This window comes from Dasypus novemcinctus, chromosome 9, assembly GCF_030445035.2.
Source record: "Dasypus novemcinctus isolate mDasNov1 chromosome 9, mDasNov1.1.hap2, whole genome shotgun sequence".
NCBI lineage: Eukaryota > Metazoa > Chordata > Mammalia > Cingulata > Dasypodidae > Dasypus > Dasypus novemcinctus.
The window spans coordinates 5088700-5109420 of record NC_080681.1 but is presented as its reverse complement, the minus strand read 5'-3'; the positions used below and the strand labels follow the sequence as shown (position 1 = coordinate 5109420).

At 36.8% G+C, this 20721-nt stretch overlaps 1 protein-coding gene across 6 annotated transcripts in view; it reads right to left on the bottom strand.

Moving 5' to 3' along the window:
* The window catches only part of GDAP2 (ganglioside induced differentiation associated protein 2), a 78577-nt gene that overhangs the window by 57122 nt on the left and 734 nt on the right, over window positions 1-20721 (bottom strand). For all 6 annotated transcript variants that reach the window (XR_011649578.1, XR_009187057.1, XR_011649579.1 and 3 more), the window contains exons 2-5: window positions 13734-13970; window positions 12423-12562; window positions 3731-3884; window positions 3226-3314 (exon numbers count right to left, since the gene is read on the bottom strand). Coding sequence is in view for 3 of the 6 variants with exons in the window: in XM_058302969.1 (XP_058158952.1) it covers window positions 3226-3314; window positions 3731-3884; window positions 12423-12562; window positions 13734-13909 (559 nt within the window). In the remaining 3 variants the exon portion in view is untranslated. The remainder of the gene's footprint in view (window positions 1-3225; window positions 3315-3730; window positions 3885-12422; window positions 12563-13733; window positions 13971-20721) is intronic.

Genomic DNA, 20721 nt, shown 5'->3' with positions numbered 1-20721 from the left:
GTACCTCTATAGGTTTGTTTTATAGTTCCAGAATATTAAAACCTCAGATATTTATGTGTGTAGATACTTAAATGGCCAAAAACTTAACTATGAAACATTACTATGTAGTATATAGAATATAGGAAGTGAGTACAGATATTTTATTCCCGTGTTTCCATCTATTAAAATAGCCTGAGATTCAGAAAACAATATAGGGAACATTAGTTGCCCTAAAATGAATCACTATGAAAAGCAATTCTTTCATAAGATTTAGAAGCAAAGCACTGTTTTGAGGCTTTAGTTGCCTTTGGTCTTGAGTCCATTGTCTTAGCCTGATACAAAAATTGTCATTTCAACCATGTACTAAAGTCTTATGTAAGTGAATGGTTAAAGCTAGTAAAAAAGATAACAGTATTCCATAAGCTAGAAGTAAATGTTTGATTTTTAAAATGAATTATAGCAACAATTTGGGAGTGGAGCAAGGGGAGAATATCCTCTGTATCAAATAGTAATGGTGATGATGAAATGATGATAGTGTGGCTGTTAGTTATGGATTAGAGAGCACTTATCCCATCCTATCTGATCTAATCAGTAGAACAATTCTTGAGTATAGTATCCATTATTCCAAATCCGAGGCTTAAAGAAGTTACACCATAAATGGCTGATCTTATTTAGTAGTATATTTGGTCTTTGCTCTTTCGGAAGAATAAAGTTTACATCTTTTGTCCTTTTGGTCTTTGTTCTAAATGGAGACCAATAGCTTGCTTAGCCTGGTGATTGGCCTTCTGTCCTCTCCAGGTATTTTTTCCACAAGCAAATAATGATTTCGTGTTCAGGAGGTGGTGGATAAGCCCCCCTAGAACTAACACATTCTCATCCTGAATCAGCGAGGAATGTCTTCCATTTATTTCTATAACTTCAGTGACCACTAGATTCACTTAAAAAATTTTTTTAAATAAAAAAGAAAGAAAAGAATAGAAATGTTTCTACTACATACTGGGTTTTCAAAGTATGGTTCCAGACTAGCAGCTTCACCTGGGCTTTTGCCAGACCTACCCTAGACCTGCTGAATCAAACTCGGCTAATTCTTAACATACACTGAAATTTGAGAGTCATTGCACAAGATAACTCTGTTTTCTGATATCTAGGGCTGGTAGGTAGCTTTAATACATCACATATTGACAGATACTTCCTTGATTCTGCATTTGTTCCTTGTTAATTTAAGAATGGCTTGAAACTGTATGTGATATTTGGGTATGGATATATAAGGAAAAATATACTTCTGCTTAGTTATCCTGAAAAAAAAAAAAAAAAAAAAAAAAGATGAAAGCAATTCAAATATCCATCAACCGAAAAATGGATAAACAAAATGTGGTATATACATACAATGGAATAGTAGTTGTAAAAGAGAATGAAGTACTGATACACGCAACAATATGGATGAACCTTGAAGATATCATGTTGAGTGAAACAAGCCAGATAAAAAGGACAAATATTATATGGTCTCACTGATTTGGAATAATTAGAATATGCAAACTCACAGAGTCAGAATCTAGAATACAGGTTACCAGGGGATGGGGTAGTGTTAGGGAATAGGAAGCTAAGGTTTAAAATGTACAGGGTTCCTATTTGAAATGATGGAAATGTTTTGGTAATGGATGATTATGATGATGGTAGCACAACACTGTGAATGCAATTAAAAGCACTGAAATATATATCTGAATACAATTACAATGGGAAATGTCAGATTATATATTAATATATCAGATAAAATTTTTTTTAAAAAGCTATGGACTACACTATATAGTGAACTCTAAGTTAAACCATGGGCTTTAAGGAATAGCACAATTATAAAAATGTGCTATCATCAATTGTAACAAATGTTCCACACTAATGAAAGGTGTTGGTGGTGGGTGGTATATGGGAATCTTGTATTCTTTGCATGATTGTTCTGTAAACTCACAACTTCTGTAACAAAAGAAAAAAAAAAGTAAATTGTAAGTTTAAAAAATCATATATAAATGTATTATAAAAACCTTGAGCAGTAAGAATCTTAGTTTTAAAAGTAGCTTATTCTAAACAGGAATATTTAAGACTAAACAATTCCTCACCCCAAAGTCCAATCTATACAATAGTAACCATTTTATGTATCCACATATCTTTGTAATCCGGGAGGATATATGACTTTTACCTCCTCATCTTTAATTTCTAGAGATAAAAAAGAGATCTGAAAGGTATCTAGCACAGGTTCTCTCTCAATGAGAAATGTTTTCTATAATATCTGCAACAGATGATCATTCAGCCTGTGTGTGAATTTCTCAGGATTAAGAAGTTCACTTGTAAGAACACCTTTCTTGACAGAGAGTCCATCCCATATGTGACCCAAATTTCCCTTCTTGTACTTGGTCTTAGACCTGCCTTCTAAAGATGGAGTTTCTTATCTACAGTCCTTATGAAGATCTGTGAACTTCTGAAACCCAGCATGTAAGTGCTGTCTGTATGTACATTCTTCTCAGAGAAGGGTCTGCAGCTTGCTTTCATCAAATGAAAGATTTTCAGTGAGGACTGTTGCGCTAAAAATCAGGGCTAAGAATAAGCATAGGATAAGTCTACAATGAGACTCCTTCAGGTATATAAAGAGGGAAACCATATTTACTAAAACCATGCTCTTCTGTAGGAGAAATACTACTAATGTTTCAAACCTTTTGCCCTTCAGTTTGTCAGTATCTCATGAGATATGACATCCACAACTACATACAAAACTCTAGATGTGGTGTGAACCTGCACATAAAATAGCAAGAGTGTGAGCTCTCTTGAGTGAACAATATTTTTTTTTATATCACATGTATCATATTTGGCTAAAATCTTTTTAAAACCTAAATGCAGAGTTTTATACGTGAACACCACATTAAGTTGCAAGATGTATACATAAGTGAGGTTATGAAATCTGTTTTGATTCCTTCATTACTGCATCCTGTTAAGATCATTCTGAATTCTGATCAACCATTCAATGCACTGGCCACACTGCCCAGCTTGGTATTATTTTCAAATTTAAAAGGCAAGTCTTCTAAGTCCTTATTCAAGTGGATAAAAATGTCAACCCAAGAAAGTAAATTGAGAGCCCTGCAACTTTTCAATAGAAAGCTCCCTTCAGTCTAATCAACCAGTCTTTTTTGGCTATAACTTTTCAACTAGTAACAAATAAAACTAAGCTCAATTTACATCTAGCTCTCCAATAATACTTACGAAGGGCTATGTGTGTTGCATCCTCTAAAGGATAACCTCGTTTTACAGAATTGATGACACAGAATCCAACAGAAGACACTGACTGCTCTCTGCAAACATAAAAAGCAAAAATTGCATTAGAAATATTCATAACACGTACATAATACATACATAATATGTAACATTCAAAATGCAACTCAACCTCTCCTGCCCTATCCCTCTCACATGTCTAACATTTTAACTTAATTGTATTATTTTACAATTATATTAATGATTGAATCACATCATTTTGGGGGATTTATATTCTAAGTAAAAAAGACAGTGAGAGTTGATTAAAGTTGTCAAGTCACCCAGATCCAATCTATTTGTCTTGCTAAGTCTGAAAAGATAATTCTACCTTCAGGGTCCCCCTAAATTATCTAAGTTCCTCAAAATTTAGATGCTTTCTGGAGGTAGGCTTCATCCTTAAAACCCAGGCCTTTAACTATGTACGGCACACTATGCCCAGAAAGTGAGTAAGTCTTACTTTGCCAGCTGAAGTACATTTCTGTAGCAGCTGTACAGGGAACTTTCAGCTGCTGTGCGGTAGCGGCTCTTGTATTTAGGTCCCACTGTGTGAATGATGAACCGGGCAGCTAGATTAAACCCTTTTGTCAATTTTGCTTCACCTGTCCGGCAACCTGGGCGCAATGGAAGCATAAATAAATCATGGACATATGAGGATAAAAACCAACAAAACACAATATAAATCAGAGTAGATATTCAAGAACTTTGATAAATTTGAGTTCAAAATATGGATTGAACACAAGCACTTATCTCTGTTGCTTCTGTTCTTGAAATGAGTCAAGTAATACAAACGTTATAAACACAAAGACAAAGGGAATGCGAGACTAAACATGAAGCAGAAAAGCATCACCAAAATTTTGGAAGACAGAAAATCAATGGACTAGTAGTAACTAATTTAGCAGAGCAAAGAAACCAACGGGGTAAACAATATGAAGCAATAAGAAACCAATATAAAGTCAAGATAGACTGCTTCTATTCAGATTCTGAGACCACCACTTTCCAGCTCTGACACTGTAGGTAGGTGCTTGAACTTTCCATGCCTCAATTTTCTTTTTAATGGAAATACTAGTTGTACCTACTTTACTGGACTAAATGATTTAATATATACAAAGTGCTATACATGTGTTAGCTATTATTGTTGTTATTATTACAGAATATTAGAAAGGCTCAGAAATTGGAGATGCTAAACACCTCTGAAGGCCACGGTATGAAGCAGGACTAAGAAGAGTTGGCTGGGTTAAAAGTCTGTATAGGGAAGCGGACTTGACCCAATGGATAGGGTGTCCGCCTACCACATGGGAGGTCCACGGTTCAAACTCCAGGCCTCCTTGACCCGTGTGGAGCTGGCCCATGCTCAATGCTGTCGTGCGCAAGAAGTGCCTTGCCATACAGGGGTGTCCCCTGGGTAGGGGAGCCCCATGTGCAAGGAGTGCGCCCGGTAAGGAGAGCTGCCCAGCGCGAAAGAAAGTGCAGCCTGCCCGAGAATGGTGCTGCACACACGGAGAGCTGACACAACAAGATGATGCAACAAAAAGAAAAACAGTTTCCCGGTGCTGCTAATAAGGATAGAAGTGGTCACAGAAGAACACAAAGCAAATGGACACAGAGAGCAGACAACGGGGGGAGGGGGAGAAGGGAGAGAAATAAGTAAAAAACAAATCTTTAAAAAAAAAGTCTGTATAAAAACAGCAGAGTGGGTGTAGCCCAGTGGTTGAGCACCTGCTTTGCTCGTATGAGGTCCTGGGTTCAATTCCCAATACCTCCTAAAACAACAACAAACAAGTTTGTATTAAAACAGTCAAGTCCACAATAACTACTCCTCCAGCCAGTATGACAAGGTAATGACTTCTTCACCACTACAGTAGCAGGAAGGAAATGTACTCTTTGGAGATGCTGAACTAGAGTTTTGAACTCCTGAACCCCAGGCACAGCTGAGAAGGGGGACTTAGTTAAAGTGCAAATACTTAGCAGTGAAAGCCGAGCCCCTAACAGGTTTCTAAAATGGATACTCAAGCTTATACCTTTGGAGGACTCCTTTCCAGGAAACTAAGAGGCCCAAACCAAGGGACCGAAAGATTCTGATAACTGAGGCTGGTTCCCCAACAGAACGGCTCCTGCTCCATTACCTACTTCAATAACTTTGCTCATGCACAGAAAGCTCCCCGTTAGTTTCTTCTTTCCTCCCAGGATCATCAAGACGAGGAGAGGCTCTAATGAGACCATAGTGGGGGTGGGGTGGGGCATGGACAGGACGAGGAAACAAGCAAATGCTCAAGAAAGAGACAAAGCAGGGAACAGAAGAAAACTTCAAAAACAAACCAAAAAACCCCACATTATAATTACTGCTCTCAGAGAGGTAAGATAAGATACAGTACATCTGAAACAAAAACACAATGTTATATGTAAAAAAAGGAATATTTAGAGAATAGAAAATGGCATTTAAATAATTGTTACAGTCAAATGAAAAATATGAGCACAACAATAAAATGTCCAACAGAAGGGTTAGAACTAAAGTCAAGGAAATCTAGAGAATGGAACAAAAAGATGGAAAATAAGGTTTAAAAGATAAGAAAATTGGAGGATTAAAAAAGAAGCCACAATATTCAATAGGTATTCCTAAATGAGAAAACAGAGAATAGTGAGGAAAGGAAAATATTAAAGAAACAATACAAGGGATTTTCTAGAACTGACAGACACAAGTTTCTAGGGTCAAAGAATCCATGAAACACTCAAACTACACAAAGGTACATCACTGTGAAATTTCAAGAATAAGGAAGAGATCATAAAGCTTTCAGAGAAGAAACAGGTAGCATTTAAAGAATCAAGAATAAAAAAAGCTTCGGATTTCTCATAGCAATAATAAAAATAGAAAAAAATAGAGCAATGTCTCCAAAATTTGGAAAATGGTTTTCAACCTGGAATTCTAGGTCCAACCAAACTACCAATTAAGTGTGAAGGTAGAACTAAGAGCACAGTAATTTTTCACCCCTTGTACCCTGTTGAGTAATTTCCTAGTGGATATACGCACAAAAATGAAGAAATACATGAAGGAAGAGAATCAGATCTAGGAAAGGACAATCTGATCCATGAAAAAGAAAAAAGGATTTACCAGGATGATGGATTAAAAGTCTCCGGGATAGGAACCATGCAGCAGGCATAGAGAGCCGTCCAGGGATGAGAGAGAGGACGGAGGGTTCCAGGAGGGACCTTGTCCAGAAACTAAGGGAACTAAAAGGTAACCCGAAGGACCTGGCTCCATTGAATGGAAGTTTGCAGCTTTATTTTATAATCTGGGATTGAATCAGTGATAGGCACATAGAAATTTAATAACTCAGAAGGAAAAATGCTGTATAAAGGGAAACTAATCAATTTTCTAATCAGTGAGCAATATTTACATAGTCGCAATAAATTTAATGCTGATTATTGATTTAACTGAACAGAACAATTTGGGCAGTTTGAGAAGGGGGAAGAAAATGAGAATGTTATAAAAGTATATGTAAAGCAGGAGTATATAAGCTTAATTTTCAGCTTCCACAGTAAGAAGTCAATAGATAATGAATAGATGGAAGAAATAGTAGTTTTAGAAATATATTTAGAAACAGAAAGTAAGTAATATAAGAATTTAAAGATTTGAAAGTATTTACTCCTGGAGAACAGGAATCAAGGGAGGGAGGGGAGAGCTGGAAGATTGCTGCTTTCCTTCATAAACTTTGACATAAAATTTTGACTTTTAAAATGACATCCATTTAAGCAAAGAAAGCCATAAGAAAAATATGATACTAAGAAATAAAACATGAGAAAAAACCACCTGCCACCATTTGAGGAAGCTATTAAACCAATTCCTTATTTTGAAAATTAGTAATTAAAAGAATTAAGCACTTAACCTGCCTCTCCAACAGAGGCTGTAATTTGGAGTAATCAAATAATGCCAGTTAATAACAAATAGCTCTACTTTACAGAAGAAGGCCAGCTAGAAACTGTGGATGGAATGATAGATTTACAAAAGCATAACCATGTAATCTTAATGAAATTATTGATTCAGAAAAGGATTATCGACTGGTATTAAAACCACTAGATGAATGCATGATGGGAAAGTAGACATTCATAGAGTCAAAATAACACCATTCAGATTATTTTTCATTCACAAAGATGAAACTAATTACAACTAGAAGGATCAAACTGTCATCACCCCAATCTAGGGAGCTATTTTAGTATCAGTAATGGCCTAGGAAGGGGCCAATCAGATTTTATTATCATCAAATACGATGCAACATTAACTACACAACATAGCATCATGTATGAAATATTTTAGCCCAAATTTGGTTTCATTAGATATAACTTCCAGTTTATAGGAATTATAAGGGATAAAGCAGCAAACTAAATGGCACCTTTTAAGTAAACCAGACAAATCCAGAAGGTAGGATACTCTTAGAAAATAATTGGCCTGGTTCATTCAACAAGTCAGCATAAGAAGGGGACTGTGCTTGATTAAAAAAAAAAAAAAAAAGATGTATGGGGTTTAACAACTAGATACAATGCGGATACTGGTTTAGATAAAACAGCTGCAAAGGATATTTCTGGATCAATTGGAAATTTTAAATATGGTCTGGGTATTAGATAATTTCCTGAAATCAAAAGAGGAAAAGATAATTTACTGGAATCAAAAGGGGTAAATCATTTGAAGAGAGCAGACTGCAGCACAGTAGGTATATAATTATCTTATTTTGAGACCAGTATATACACACACACACACACATATATTATTATTTTACTTTGGTAATGAAAAATAAAATAATATATATCTATACCCACATCCACACGCAGAAAGATTTAGAAGGCTATGCACTAAGGTGTTAATAGTGGTGATCTTTGTGTGGGGGAAATGTTTTTATTCTTTCCTTGTGTGCACATAATTCTCTACTACTCGTTTACTGTTTCTATAACCAGTAAATAATTATTTAAAAGAAACTATATACACGTATTACCTTGGACTAAAAAAACCCAAAAAACAAAAAACCAAGCAAGCAAACATGACTTGGGCAGTTTGCTGAATCAGTCCTGAAGATCTCAAGTCAGAATTCAGAAACAGAAAAGAAGTTTACATATTCTGGATATTCTGTTTTTGGAATTGCACCTTTCCTTAATAATTATTAACAACAGTTTTGGACTCTGGACTAGCTAAGACAGTTGTATTGTTTCCCAGTCTTTCACTTGTTCTTTCTAGTCCAAATTTCTTCTAATCCCAAAGCTTGAATTATGACATCATTATAAATATTTAAAACACAGGCCTGAAGGCATTTTTAATGCCTGTAAAATACATACAAATTCAATGAATAAGTTTGCCCTTGGACATAACTCTGTCCAGCATGACTTTTACCCTGGATGCATTCTCCAAAAGGAGCATTGCTGCAATGACAATCTGAGTATCTGAATATTAAAGTTCAGTTAGGGCTTTTCGACTTCACTTCTTTTTCTCCAAATCCTACAGTAAGAGACATAAAAGCTGTTGACAACTGTAGCAAAAAGATCAGTATCTGTAAGAGAACAGAGCAAGCAAAAAGTATAATATATGTACTCAGACCTTATCAAATCCATACATTTAAATACTGTGGGACATAGAACATGTAAAGAGCAAAATTGTATAGTGATCCTGACTGGAGGATATTTTTTTTCCTTACTCTGCACATCCAGATACTTAAATGCATATGTATTTGGGTCTGAATTACTATGTTTTCCCCAAATCTTCTCTTCTTTATGCTAATCTGAGTTCAAATAAGATGATTTCCTGTCTCCCATGCTAATAATTTTCTTTCAGGTACGTTCCATTTATCAATCTTAAAAAGTCCTAATAATGACAATGCAATGACAGATAGAAGCCATTATACATTCTGTCAAAACCAATAAAGTTGCATGGTACAAACCATAATGTAAACTATAGTCCACGGTTAGTGGCAGTGCTTCAATATGTGCTCGTGAATTGAAACAAATGTGCTGCACTAATGAAAGATGTTGTAAATGGGGACAGAGTGGGAGTGGAAGGGGTGTGGTATAAAGGAATCCTCTATTATTGTTGATGTAACATTTTTGTAATCTAAAGCTTCTTTAAAAGTAAAGGGAAAAAAGTCGTAATAAAAAAAAGTGAACACAATACACCGTGGGGTCATACCGGTCAGAATAAACCATAGCCTCTCTCGACTTTGATGCTGTATTTCTAATGATGTAGTCTGATGCAGCTTTTGATTAGAAACTCTGATGTTACTCAATTAAAATTCCCAGGAACTTCCATTCATTCATTCATCAGCCACTTAAAGGATGCCTTTGTTGTTCGTGGTACTGGACACATGAGGGCCATGAAGTACACAGTTCCTGTCCTCATGGAGTGGTTAGTTTAATGGGAGACACAGATGTCACTTACCTGACTAATTACAATTGTGTTAGGCTGAGAGCATGTACCATAGGGAGACTGATCAGTCTGCAGTAAAAGGAAATACTGCTTTGAGTAAAGAGATTTAAGCCTAGGCTCAAGGAGCAGGGATCGACAACCAGGAGAAAGAGGAACAGCACCTGAAAATGAAAAGGCGCTTGTCTGAGAAGGCACGGAGGGGAGACCAGGTGGACTGCAGTACGGCGAGCAAGGGAAGGGGTGTGGGAGGAACCTGGAGACGAGCGAGAGCTGGCAAGGCCTTGGAAACTAGTTTAAGGAGTTTGTGTTTTATTCTAAACCTAATAGGAGGCCACTACATGGTTTGAAGCAGAGGAGCAAAAAGATGGGATCTGTAACTTTAACAAATCACTTGGTGGTTGTGTGCAACATGGATTTAAGGGGGAAAAGAATGGATGCAGGGAGAGAGGTGGGAGGCTACGGCTCTGCCCAGGCAGGAGGGGATGGCAGCACAGACTAGGTTAGAGGCACTGGAAATGGAGACATAGACACAAGACACATTTAGGACCTGATGATGGGCTTTATGTGGGGTGTAAGCAAGAGGAAAACATTAACCTTGCGATTTATTCTATAAAGAATGGAGTAGACGCTAATGCATTTTACTGAGATGGCAAGTACTTCCTCATATAAGAAAGGCTGTCAAACTGGGCTTCCCCAGTCTGAACTTGGGTAATTATTGTTTTGAACTTACCAGAAGATTTTTATCCTTGTTTTGTTCATTTCTTAGTTCATACTTCCAGTCAGTTCAGATGTTTAAAAATCTGCAGTCTATCATTCAATGTCTCCTGTTACTCTACCCAGCTTTTTATCAGTTACAAATTTGATATGTAATACTTTGAAAACATTTATTAAGTTCTAAATAAAAACGTGAAAAGGGAGCAGGAATAAGTATTCAGACCTTTAGCATGCATCACTAACAAGCTCTTTTCAGTTGGCACTGATTCATTAAACAATGCAACTGATGACTAACAGCGAATATTAGCAACATTATTTGCTGAACACTTAGGATGTCCCAAGCACTTAATGTCCATTATTGAATTTAGTCCTCACACACACATTCATTTTTCCAACTCCAAATACTTATTGAACCCTTGCTATGTGTTAGGAATTAAAGTAACTACTATAATTTTACAGATGAGGAACCACAGGCCCACATGCAAAGTAACTGGTCTTAATGAAGTAAACTGCAGTTTTAATATGAACCTCAGCTTAGAGATCCAAACACCTGCTGTTAACTATGGAGGTTTTATTTGTATATTTGTGTTAAATTTTCTTATTTTCTTTATAATCCCTAAGTCCATCTCTAAGGTGTACATGAAAACTCACACACACACACACATACACACACACACACACACACACACCTCATTAGGAATTTTTCCAGACCAGTTACTCTGTTATTTTTTACCAAAGAACTTGCAAATACTATCTCCACCACCCTTTCTAATTTCTTATTGTATAGTTTAATTTTATAGTTTGTATAGTTTTAATATTCAGATACTAAGCTTTAATATTCAGATACTCAGATTATCATTGCAGCAGTGCTCCTTCTGGAGAATGCAGCCAGGGTAAAAGTCATGCTGGACAGAGTTATGTCCAAGGGCAAACTTAATCATTGAATTTGTGTATATTTTACAGGCATTAAAAATGCCTTCAGGCCTGTGTTTTAAATATTTATAATGATGTCATAATTCAAGCTTTGGGATTAGAAGAAATTTGGACTAGAAAGAACAAGTCAAAGACTGGGAATTTTATAATTTGTATAGTTTAATTTCTTATTGTATAGTTTCTTTTTTCTGCCCTCACTCTCCAACTTCAGTTTCTTGATCAGAAAATACAATTCCTCTCTCCTTTTCTCTTTTTTCATGGAACCAGCACTATAACTATTGCTGTTTAAATTCCAATACCTTTATTAGATTAGAAACCAACTGTCAGTTTTAATGGTAGCAGTCAAGAAAAGCAAGTTTTAAAACAGGTAAGATTTGCTGTTTATATTTTAACACATGCTGCTTTAATTCACAAATACTTTTTATAAAATGGTAAGAATGAATTTTACAATATTCTATTTCAGCTCGAATATCAATAAAAAGGGTTATTAGATTGGTAATTGTATAGGAAAATGAAAGCAAACCAGGGCAAAAAAGATTCTGAACTCTTCCTATCTCCATTTCCAAAGAAATATTCCTAGTAGAAGAATGTTCTGATTGAAAAAAGCAGCAAATGCAAAACGAATCAAGGGCACATTTGTTCTTGCTATGTACTTTAATTTTTTCAGTAAATGATTTTTAATTTCAGAAGTGCAACACTCAATGTCCTAGAGGTGTATAAAAAATTCTCTATCAATATCAAATCATATAAAAGGGTTTTTCAGTTTAGATGAAGACTAAAGAAGATAGTAGTTTTCTGAGGCTTATCAGTCCAAGAAAATATACAGCCAGGAAAATGTCACCAATGATCTAAATGGCTACAGTGATTCTCATTTTAAAATTTAGGAACATGACAGAGGAGTTTAAGCAATAGGAAAGTCCTAAGGCTTAGTTTTTAACACTCTATGGGCTTTCAAAAGCTTTTTTCCTTGAGTTTTTCACAAAAGCAAAACAGCTAAATTGACATAAATTTCTCACTTAAATTCAAAATATGCTTCATCAGGATAGAGGACATCAAAATAAACATTTCTTAAGCAACAATTTGCCTATGAAGATGCATTCACCTTTAAGCTTCTGAAGGTCCTCTTTCAGATCAGGCCCTGCCAGCATGAAGATACTTTCTGACACAGGATTTTTATCTGTCAGGCTCTCGCTGCTGGTATTCACAATGGCTGTACAGTTTAGTAAGGCCACATCTCCTTTCCTGAAGAAACAAAATTACAAAGAGAGGGGGAAGAGAAGAGGTTCAATTTTCTCAAAACATCCTATTCTTACCCCTTCAGAAGCTATGCTAGTTCCTAAGTTAAGCAGTAGTAGAAAAGAAATTCCTGACTCAAAAAATATTTCTCTGGCATCTTAGACCTTTTTAATGAAATTGCTTCGATGCTGAACTTACAAATCCATCACATTCTTTGCTTCTTACCCATTTCTCTTTCCCTGTAAGTAGAATGGTTGTGAAGCTGACAGTAGTTGGTTTCAACAGTTTAACACAGCAGCTTTACTCATAACCAAAACAGTACAAACAATCCAAACGTCCTTAAACCGATGAATTGATAAACTAAATGTGGTGTACCATACAATGGAATATTATTTTTATTCCATTAAAAGGAATGAAGCTTTGATACATGCTACAGTATAGGTGAACCTTGAAAACACTGTAAAAAAGCAAGTCAGGAAAGACTACAAATTGTATTGTTTTCTTTCCACTTATATGAAACCACCAGAATAAGCAAAATCTTTAGAGACAGAAAGTAGATTAGTGGCTGCCTATGGCTAGGGGTGAAGGGAAAGAGTTAGGGGTAAATGGAGAGTGACTGCTAATGGGTACTGAGTTCCTTTTTGAGGTAATGAAAATGTTGCAAAATTGACTGGTGATAGTTGCACAACTCTGAATATATGGAAAACCACTGAATTGTATAAATTGGTGAATTGTATGGTATATGAATTATATCTCAATAAAAAAGTTTTTAAAAAAGGAACAAACTACTGATAGATGTAACATAAATGAATCTTAAAATAAGTATGCTGAAGAAAGTAAGAAGAATTCCATCTATATAAAACTCCAGAAAATGCAAACTAATATGGAATGACAAAAAGATCAGTCACTGACTGGAGATGTGGTGGTAGGGAAGGACAAAAGAGAACGACTATAAAGGAACACAAAAGTCCTTTTGGGAGTGATGGATATATTCACTATCTTGATTATAGTGATGGCTTCATGGGTGTACACCTATTTCAAAACTTATCAAATTGGACACTTTAAATATGTGAGGTTTTTTGGGTGTCAAGTATACCTCAATACCAAAAAAAAAGACATAAAAAGAAATTATGAGAAACTGTTTTCACATCATGACATGATTTAATCAAAGAATTACCAAAGAACTACTTTTCCATTGATATCCTTATTATAAAGAAAAGGTGATCTAATTGTGTCTTCCAGAAAATTTTCCACTGCAGTATCAGAAGAATCTAATTCATCTTCATACGAGTCACCCCAGCTTGGTAGTGTATCCACATCCACAAACTGGGAAGGTGCACCCAAGGGATCCATGGAATGGAAACTTCAGCTCGTCTTTTCCCAAGTTCTTCAGCAACTCAGTATTCACTGGACACTTTAAATTAAGAGAAAAAGGACTGTTTTAATAGAAAAGCATAGATATCTACTTTAATTCTATTAGAACAAACATAAAGCTCTGGTGTGAAATCTCCAATAGTAAATTCATAGTTAGTCTATACAGAACAGGGTAAAATAAAGAATTGCTACAGCCTTTCTAAAACAGGAAGGAGGATTATTTAAGCATAAATTATTTTCAAATAATTATAGCATTACAATGATCACATGGTCCAGAGATACAGGACTACTGATGCAACCTTCACTGCATGCCTGTTCTTGTGGGTGCAGTGTCGGGGGGAGTGCTACAACACAGACAACCTCAAGAGTTCAATCTGGTGACAATGGGAAGATTATATTGAGTAAGGCAAAATGAGGAGCAGAGAGGGACTGCACTTAAGTAGCAAGCAATGATAAAGGTCTGAACTGTGCAGGAAAGGTGATGGAAAAGGCATAGACTTGAGAGTCAACAAAGAAAGAATGAACAGAATGTGACCATTATATAATATAGCATATAAGGCATTGATGTCGTAGGTGATTGTTTATACAGAAATAAAGAAATCAAAAGAGAAGGGTGATGAGAAGACACAGAGTATCAAATACTATGGAGAGGTTGGAAAATTTAAAATGTGAAAGGATATTCATTTGCCAGGAAGTCAGAGAGCTGTTTCAGTAAAATGTTAGATTCACTCATCCTAACTTTTTGTAAGCATTTGTTATGAGCCAGATATTGTACTAGGCACTGCAGGATACACTGGTGAACAAGATAGAGCATGTCCCTGCCCTTCGGGAGTCTATGCTTCAGCAGAGAGGAGATGATAAACAACAACAACAACAACCAGACAAGCAAGCAGATAAGTAAGTACTACCAAAGAAAAGGTGCCATTTGAGCAGAAACCTACATAAAGTAAGAAAATAAGCCATGTGAAGCTCTGTGAAGTATTTCAGGCAGAGGAAATAGCAAGTACAAATGCTAAGTGGGCAGAAGGGGCTTGGTGCATTTCAGAAAGAGCAAGGATGATGGCTTGGCCAGAGTAGAATAATGAATGGTTGATGAGTGAGAGAAAGGCCAGATGATGCAGTTTGTAAGCCTGGTAAGGAGTGTGGATCTTATTCTATAGAAGATGGGAAGTTATTTGAGGATTTTGAACAAAAAAATTACTTAATATTAACAACACTTTAAGAACATAGCTCTAGCCATAATGAAACTGGGGGGCGGACAAGAGGCAAAGCAGAGGACAGTAGAAAACTACAGTAGCAGTCAGTAAAATGGCAAGTGGCAACGAAAGCAGTGAGAATAGTTAGCTTTCGAAAGTATTTTGAAGGTAAAGCCAACAAGACTTACTAAATCAAAGGTTCCTAGCAAAGGGTCCATCAGTTCAAAGTGAAATTAAAAAAAAAAAATTGTGTGTGTGTGGGGATGTGTTTTTGCAGGTGTGATATATTTATTAAGTAATATGCAGTATGGTGTGGACTTAGTAAGGGGGTCCATGGTTTTCACCTGACTGGCAAAGGGATCCACGGAACAAAAAAGATTAAGAACTCCTGTCCTAAACAAATAAGAAAGATGAGAGAAAAGAGTGGCATCAGTGATAACTCCCAGATTTCTTGCTTCAGCAACTGAATAGATAGTAGTGCTATTTACAGAGAAGAGCAAGACTGGAGTGGGTTGTAGGGTGGAGGGTAAAGGTCCACTACCCCCCCCATATCCTTTTGAACATGTTAAGTCTGTGATGCCTCTTATATAGCTAAGTGTTTACGTCAAACATGTAATGGCTATATAAGGCTAGAGCTCAGAGAAGAGATATGGCTAGAGATATAAATTTGGAAGTTTTAGCATATGGATATTTAAAAAAATGAGAACTGGACAAGACACCTAAAGAGTAAATGTAAAGAGAAAAGACCCAAGAACTGAGCCTTAAAGCACTTTAAAAGTTAAAGGTTGGAAAGAGGACAAATCAGAAAATCAGCAAGAGGACTGGTAAGCAAGAAAGGAAAATCAGGAAAGAATGGTAGCCTAACACACAAGTGAAGAAAGTAAGTTAAGAAAGTTAAAAAGAGTACTCATGATGTGTTCAAGAAGGAACAGCTAGGGGCAAATGCTGAGGAAAGGCTGAGTAAGAGTACAAAGAACGACTTAGTGAGGTCTGGTAAACTGGAGGTCACTGGTAACAATGAACACAGACAAGAGCAGAGAGATGATCAGGGAATGAGAACTGGTGTGTGAATTCCTTTTTTGAGAAGTTTTCCAGTACGATCAGAGTCAAGGAAAATAAGCTGTATTAATTGGAATGAACCATGGATCTAGCAAAATTCTAACACAATATACCATTTCCTGTATCAATACCATCAAATAGGAAATGTGTTCATTTATGTGACAATTTCAGAAAGGCCTTATAGATCATACCATGATAAAATTGGGTGATAGTATTACTGTTATTTGATACTAAATACTCCTTTGAAATTATTTTGAAATAAAGAAATTAATTTTATCTAGAAGCTAGTGTTTAGTCTAATCAATGAAACTGAAGGCAAGAATAAGTTTAGTTGTTCTATTCACAAGTATTCAAACCTGAACTGGACCTACTGGCTGAATGGAGGACAAATGGAGATTATGCATATTTTCCATGGTTGTACTGCCTCAAGCTCAGCGGAAAGACCTCTGCAGAAATTCATAATTTCAAAACATGATTCATAAGTTTTTGTCATCAATATATGCTGAAAGTTCTGAACTGTAATATAGAAAATTCCATTAAAGACAAGCTTAGTTGTCAGTTTTGCAAACTTAACGCCAACTTTCAGGAAAAAAAATACTTCTTTAAAATAACTTCTTTCTGACTCTAATACCCACTTGCAGAACATGTGGAGAACACCAAAGGGCATGGGGATCATATTTTGAAGCAGTCCCTACCTTTTTCATGTAAGCAAAATAATGTGATGTACAATTTTGAATCCTGCATTGATGCTGGGATGAAGGTATGTCTCTACATGTAACCAAAGACCAAAAACAGTGTCAAAGACTCTCTAAAAGGTACCAATCAAACCAAACACAAACTTCTGAGTTCAGACACACTCTTACTTAACTCAGTGTCATGAATCCCCTTGTAATGGCCTTGTTAATCCTTAAACACTCAAATCAACCCAACATCTGTTTTCTCTGATTCTGGTCCTGTACCACAAGGGGGGAAAAATCATGTAACTGTCCTACCTGCTACCAAAACTAATTCATGCTTTTCCAAGTGAGCTGGGCCCTTCCTCAACACCATTCAGTAATTCTTTTAATCGTCTGTGATTGACCATCTATGCTACTCCACATATCTGTAGTAGCTCAGCCTCTAGGAGGTCCTTTAATGATAACCTCGTCCTGGTATTCACACTTTTGTGTAGCTGCTTTCCGTAATTAATAGGGCTGACCGATGTAGCCAAGAGGACATCGCAGAAATGACAGTGTGTGACTTCCAAGGCTCGGTCATAAAAGACGTGGTGGCTTCTACTCAGCTCTCTCTTGGACTGCTCACTCTGGGGAGAGCCAGTGACCACGACTGAAGACACCCAAGCAGGCCCCAGGGGGAAAAACTGCGGCCTCCTGCCAACAGCCAGCATCGACTGCAGGCCTGTGAGTGAACCGCCCGGCAGCGGAGCCTCCAGCCCGGCCGGGCTTCAAACGACTCCAGCCCGGGGGGCATCCTGACGACAAGCTCATGAGCAATGACGAGCCAGCACCACACAGCTAAGCCACTTCTGCACTCCTGTAGGATAATAAGTGTTTACTTTTTGTTTTAAGCCTCTAAATTTTGGAGTAATTTGTCATGCAGTAATAGATAACTAATATGGCATCTTTTCAAAAAATTTCCTATTCTCCAAGCTCCTCAATTCACTTTCTGAAGATAATTATAAGAATGATTCATTCATTCAAGCACTGTTAGATGCTGAGTGTCTAGTGGAGGAGACAGATCCACACACAAAAAAAACACAAATGGATCGTTATAAACACAGTTAAAATCTGTGATAAGCATGCATTACAAAAGAATGAAGCGACCTCATTTAGACTGCAGAGCCAGAGAATGTTTCTTCTAGAAAGTGACAGTTAAGACCAAAAGTAGAAGAGTTTTATGGACAAAGGTGGGACTAAACCTGGGAGACTTAGGATGAGAGCAGGCTTAGACACCAAAAGAACCAAAAGAAGGCCCCTGTGGCAGCTACAGTGAGCCACAGGCTATTAGATACGTTAGCAAGGAGGATTTCTAATCCACACAATAAACCCACAGAGGATTATTTTACAGTGAGAGCAATAAGGTCCAGGCATCAGTAACCAGCCCTAGGTAAGAGAACCAGTAAGTGGCAGCTCTGAGACCCAAATCCAGGACCAGGTGGCTCTAAAGTCCACGCCACTCCACTGCGTATTACATTGCCTCCTTCTTCCTGCAGCTTGGGGAAAATGGAGACTACTGTTCAAGTTACTTTAACTTCCCTTCAGCTTAAAATCTCTTTTGTCTTAATGCACTCTGTCCAGCTTCCAAGTGATTTAGGGGTATATCCCATACTTCTATAAGCCTACCTAAACAAACCCCTTCATCTGAGCATTTGAGACTATTTCGTGAGCTCTCCTCTGACAGTGTAATAACATAAATTATACCTTCCCAACATCTCACTGGTTCCTTCTATGCTCAAAACTTTTTCTGCAACTTTTTTCTGGTCTGATATACCATCTTGTAGTACTAGTATACATTTGCTCAGTTTCAAATAAAACCAGTCTACATATGCAATATTACCCATATTCATGTTTCACATGAGGTTTTACTATGCTATACAGTCCCATGTTTCAGTTCAGAAATTTTTAAGAGTAATCTGTTTTGCAGATCTACTTCCTCTTCCATTTATTCAACCAACTGCAGTTTAGCTTCCTTCTCTATATCAACACTAAAACTGCTCTTTCAAGGTCAACAATAACTTCCCAATTGTCAAACCCAAAAATTAACCAAACTTTAGTCGCATTTGCTATTGACCGCTCCCTCCTTGAAACTATGATCTTCTTCAACACTACACTCTGACAGGTTCTCCTCTAGCTCTGATCATACACCTTCTCAGAATGCTTCGTTGGGTCTTCTTCCCAATTCTTAAATATCTTGTGACCCACACGATATTGGATGTTAAATGATTAATAAGTTCAATGCCCATACCTCTAATTTTAGGGCAAAATTAAAGGGCATTACATGAAAAATGGCATTTAACAAAGAGTGAATTCTTGTTCAATTCCATCTCTAAACAGAAATTGATTTCTCTCGCCAAAAAGAAATCTAACCTCCCCTACCACACCCACTCCTCAAAACACACACACACATTCACATACACCCTTTGGCAATAAAGCAAATGGAAGAGCAAAACAAACTATGCAGGAAAACCTGATCCCTGATTCCCAAGTTACAATGGTTCCTAACTTTCTTTGGAGTCATGGACCCCTCTGAGATAATATGAAAGACAAAGACCCTTTCATTTCCCCAAATTGTATGTACATGAGCTCATATAAGCACAAATAAATTCGACAGGGTTCCCAAATAAATTCGAAAGGGTTCCCAAACTTAGATTAAGAATTCCAGTCAGAAAAAATGCAGAGTGCCAGGGGTGCAGGGAGGCTGCAGTAATCTGTAGAGATAGATGGAATTTTGAGGAACATTGAAGGGGAGCAAGACTTTCACTGAAAACCAATAAGAGACTCAGTTCTGTACATTTAATAGGTTCATAAACAAACACTAAGCCTTAGTAAAAAAAAAAGCTCCTGAAACAAGATATTAATATCTTACTTGCACACATGAGACAAACAGAAAATTCCAGAATGAATCGATCTACTTCCTTATCCATACTATCTTAAGGATTATCCTCTGTATCTTAGCAGAAAATGACCTAAGGACAAAAGAGAATTCACTATGTATCCTTTATAATTCAGATACCTAGTGAGTGTAAACAATGTGGCTTCTGTCACTTTAAACAAATCATTACTCATAGAAACATAAGAATGAGCATGTATTAAAAATTTTATGTGACTACCAAAGGATAAAAGGAATCCCAAGGACACATTAATGGATCAGGAATATTGACATGAATGTGCAAAAGGAGGCAATACTGGGTTTTCTACAGGAGGGAAGGGAAATCAACCCAAGCTCTTCAGGAAAGGACAGAAATTGGTATCTCTATACACAAGAATTATTTAGCACTGATATCAGTTTCCTATAGTTTACACAGTTGTAGTAACAGCTTTCACAGAATCAGAGAATCTCAGGGATCGTCATCTATATTAAAACGAGACTATGCAGTTTTCCTCTGAAGCACAGTTTTCCCCTTTAACAATATAATGTGTATCATCTAGAGAAGATATTAACTATAAACACCCTAATGCTCCCCTTTCCACCTAACTTGTTGAAAGAATAGTCCTCCCTTCTCATTCAACCCCCAGCAATATTTCAAAACACCCATACAGCTAGTTCTGTCACACCCATTCTCTACTATTGCAATTCTCTTGAATATGAAAGACTAGCTGAACATGTCTTAAAGCTTCAAGAAACGTCCAAAGAAAATCAAGATAATGGAGATAAATGACTTATGTTCTCGAAGTCTAATCTAGGCGGGCTGCAGGTATCTTGCTCTTTAAGAGAAGGCGGCGGGCTGATTTCTTTCGCATCGCTGTATAACGTTCGGGTGAATTTTCCACTGCTATAGACATCAGAACTCATTCTTAACTTCTGTGCAACCCCACA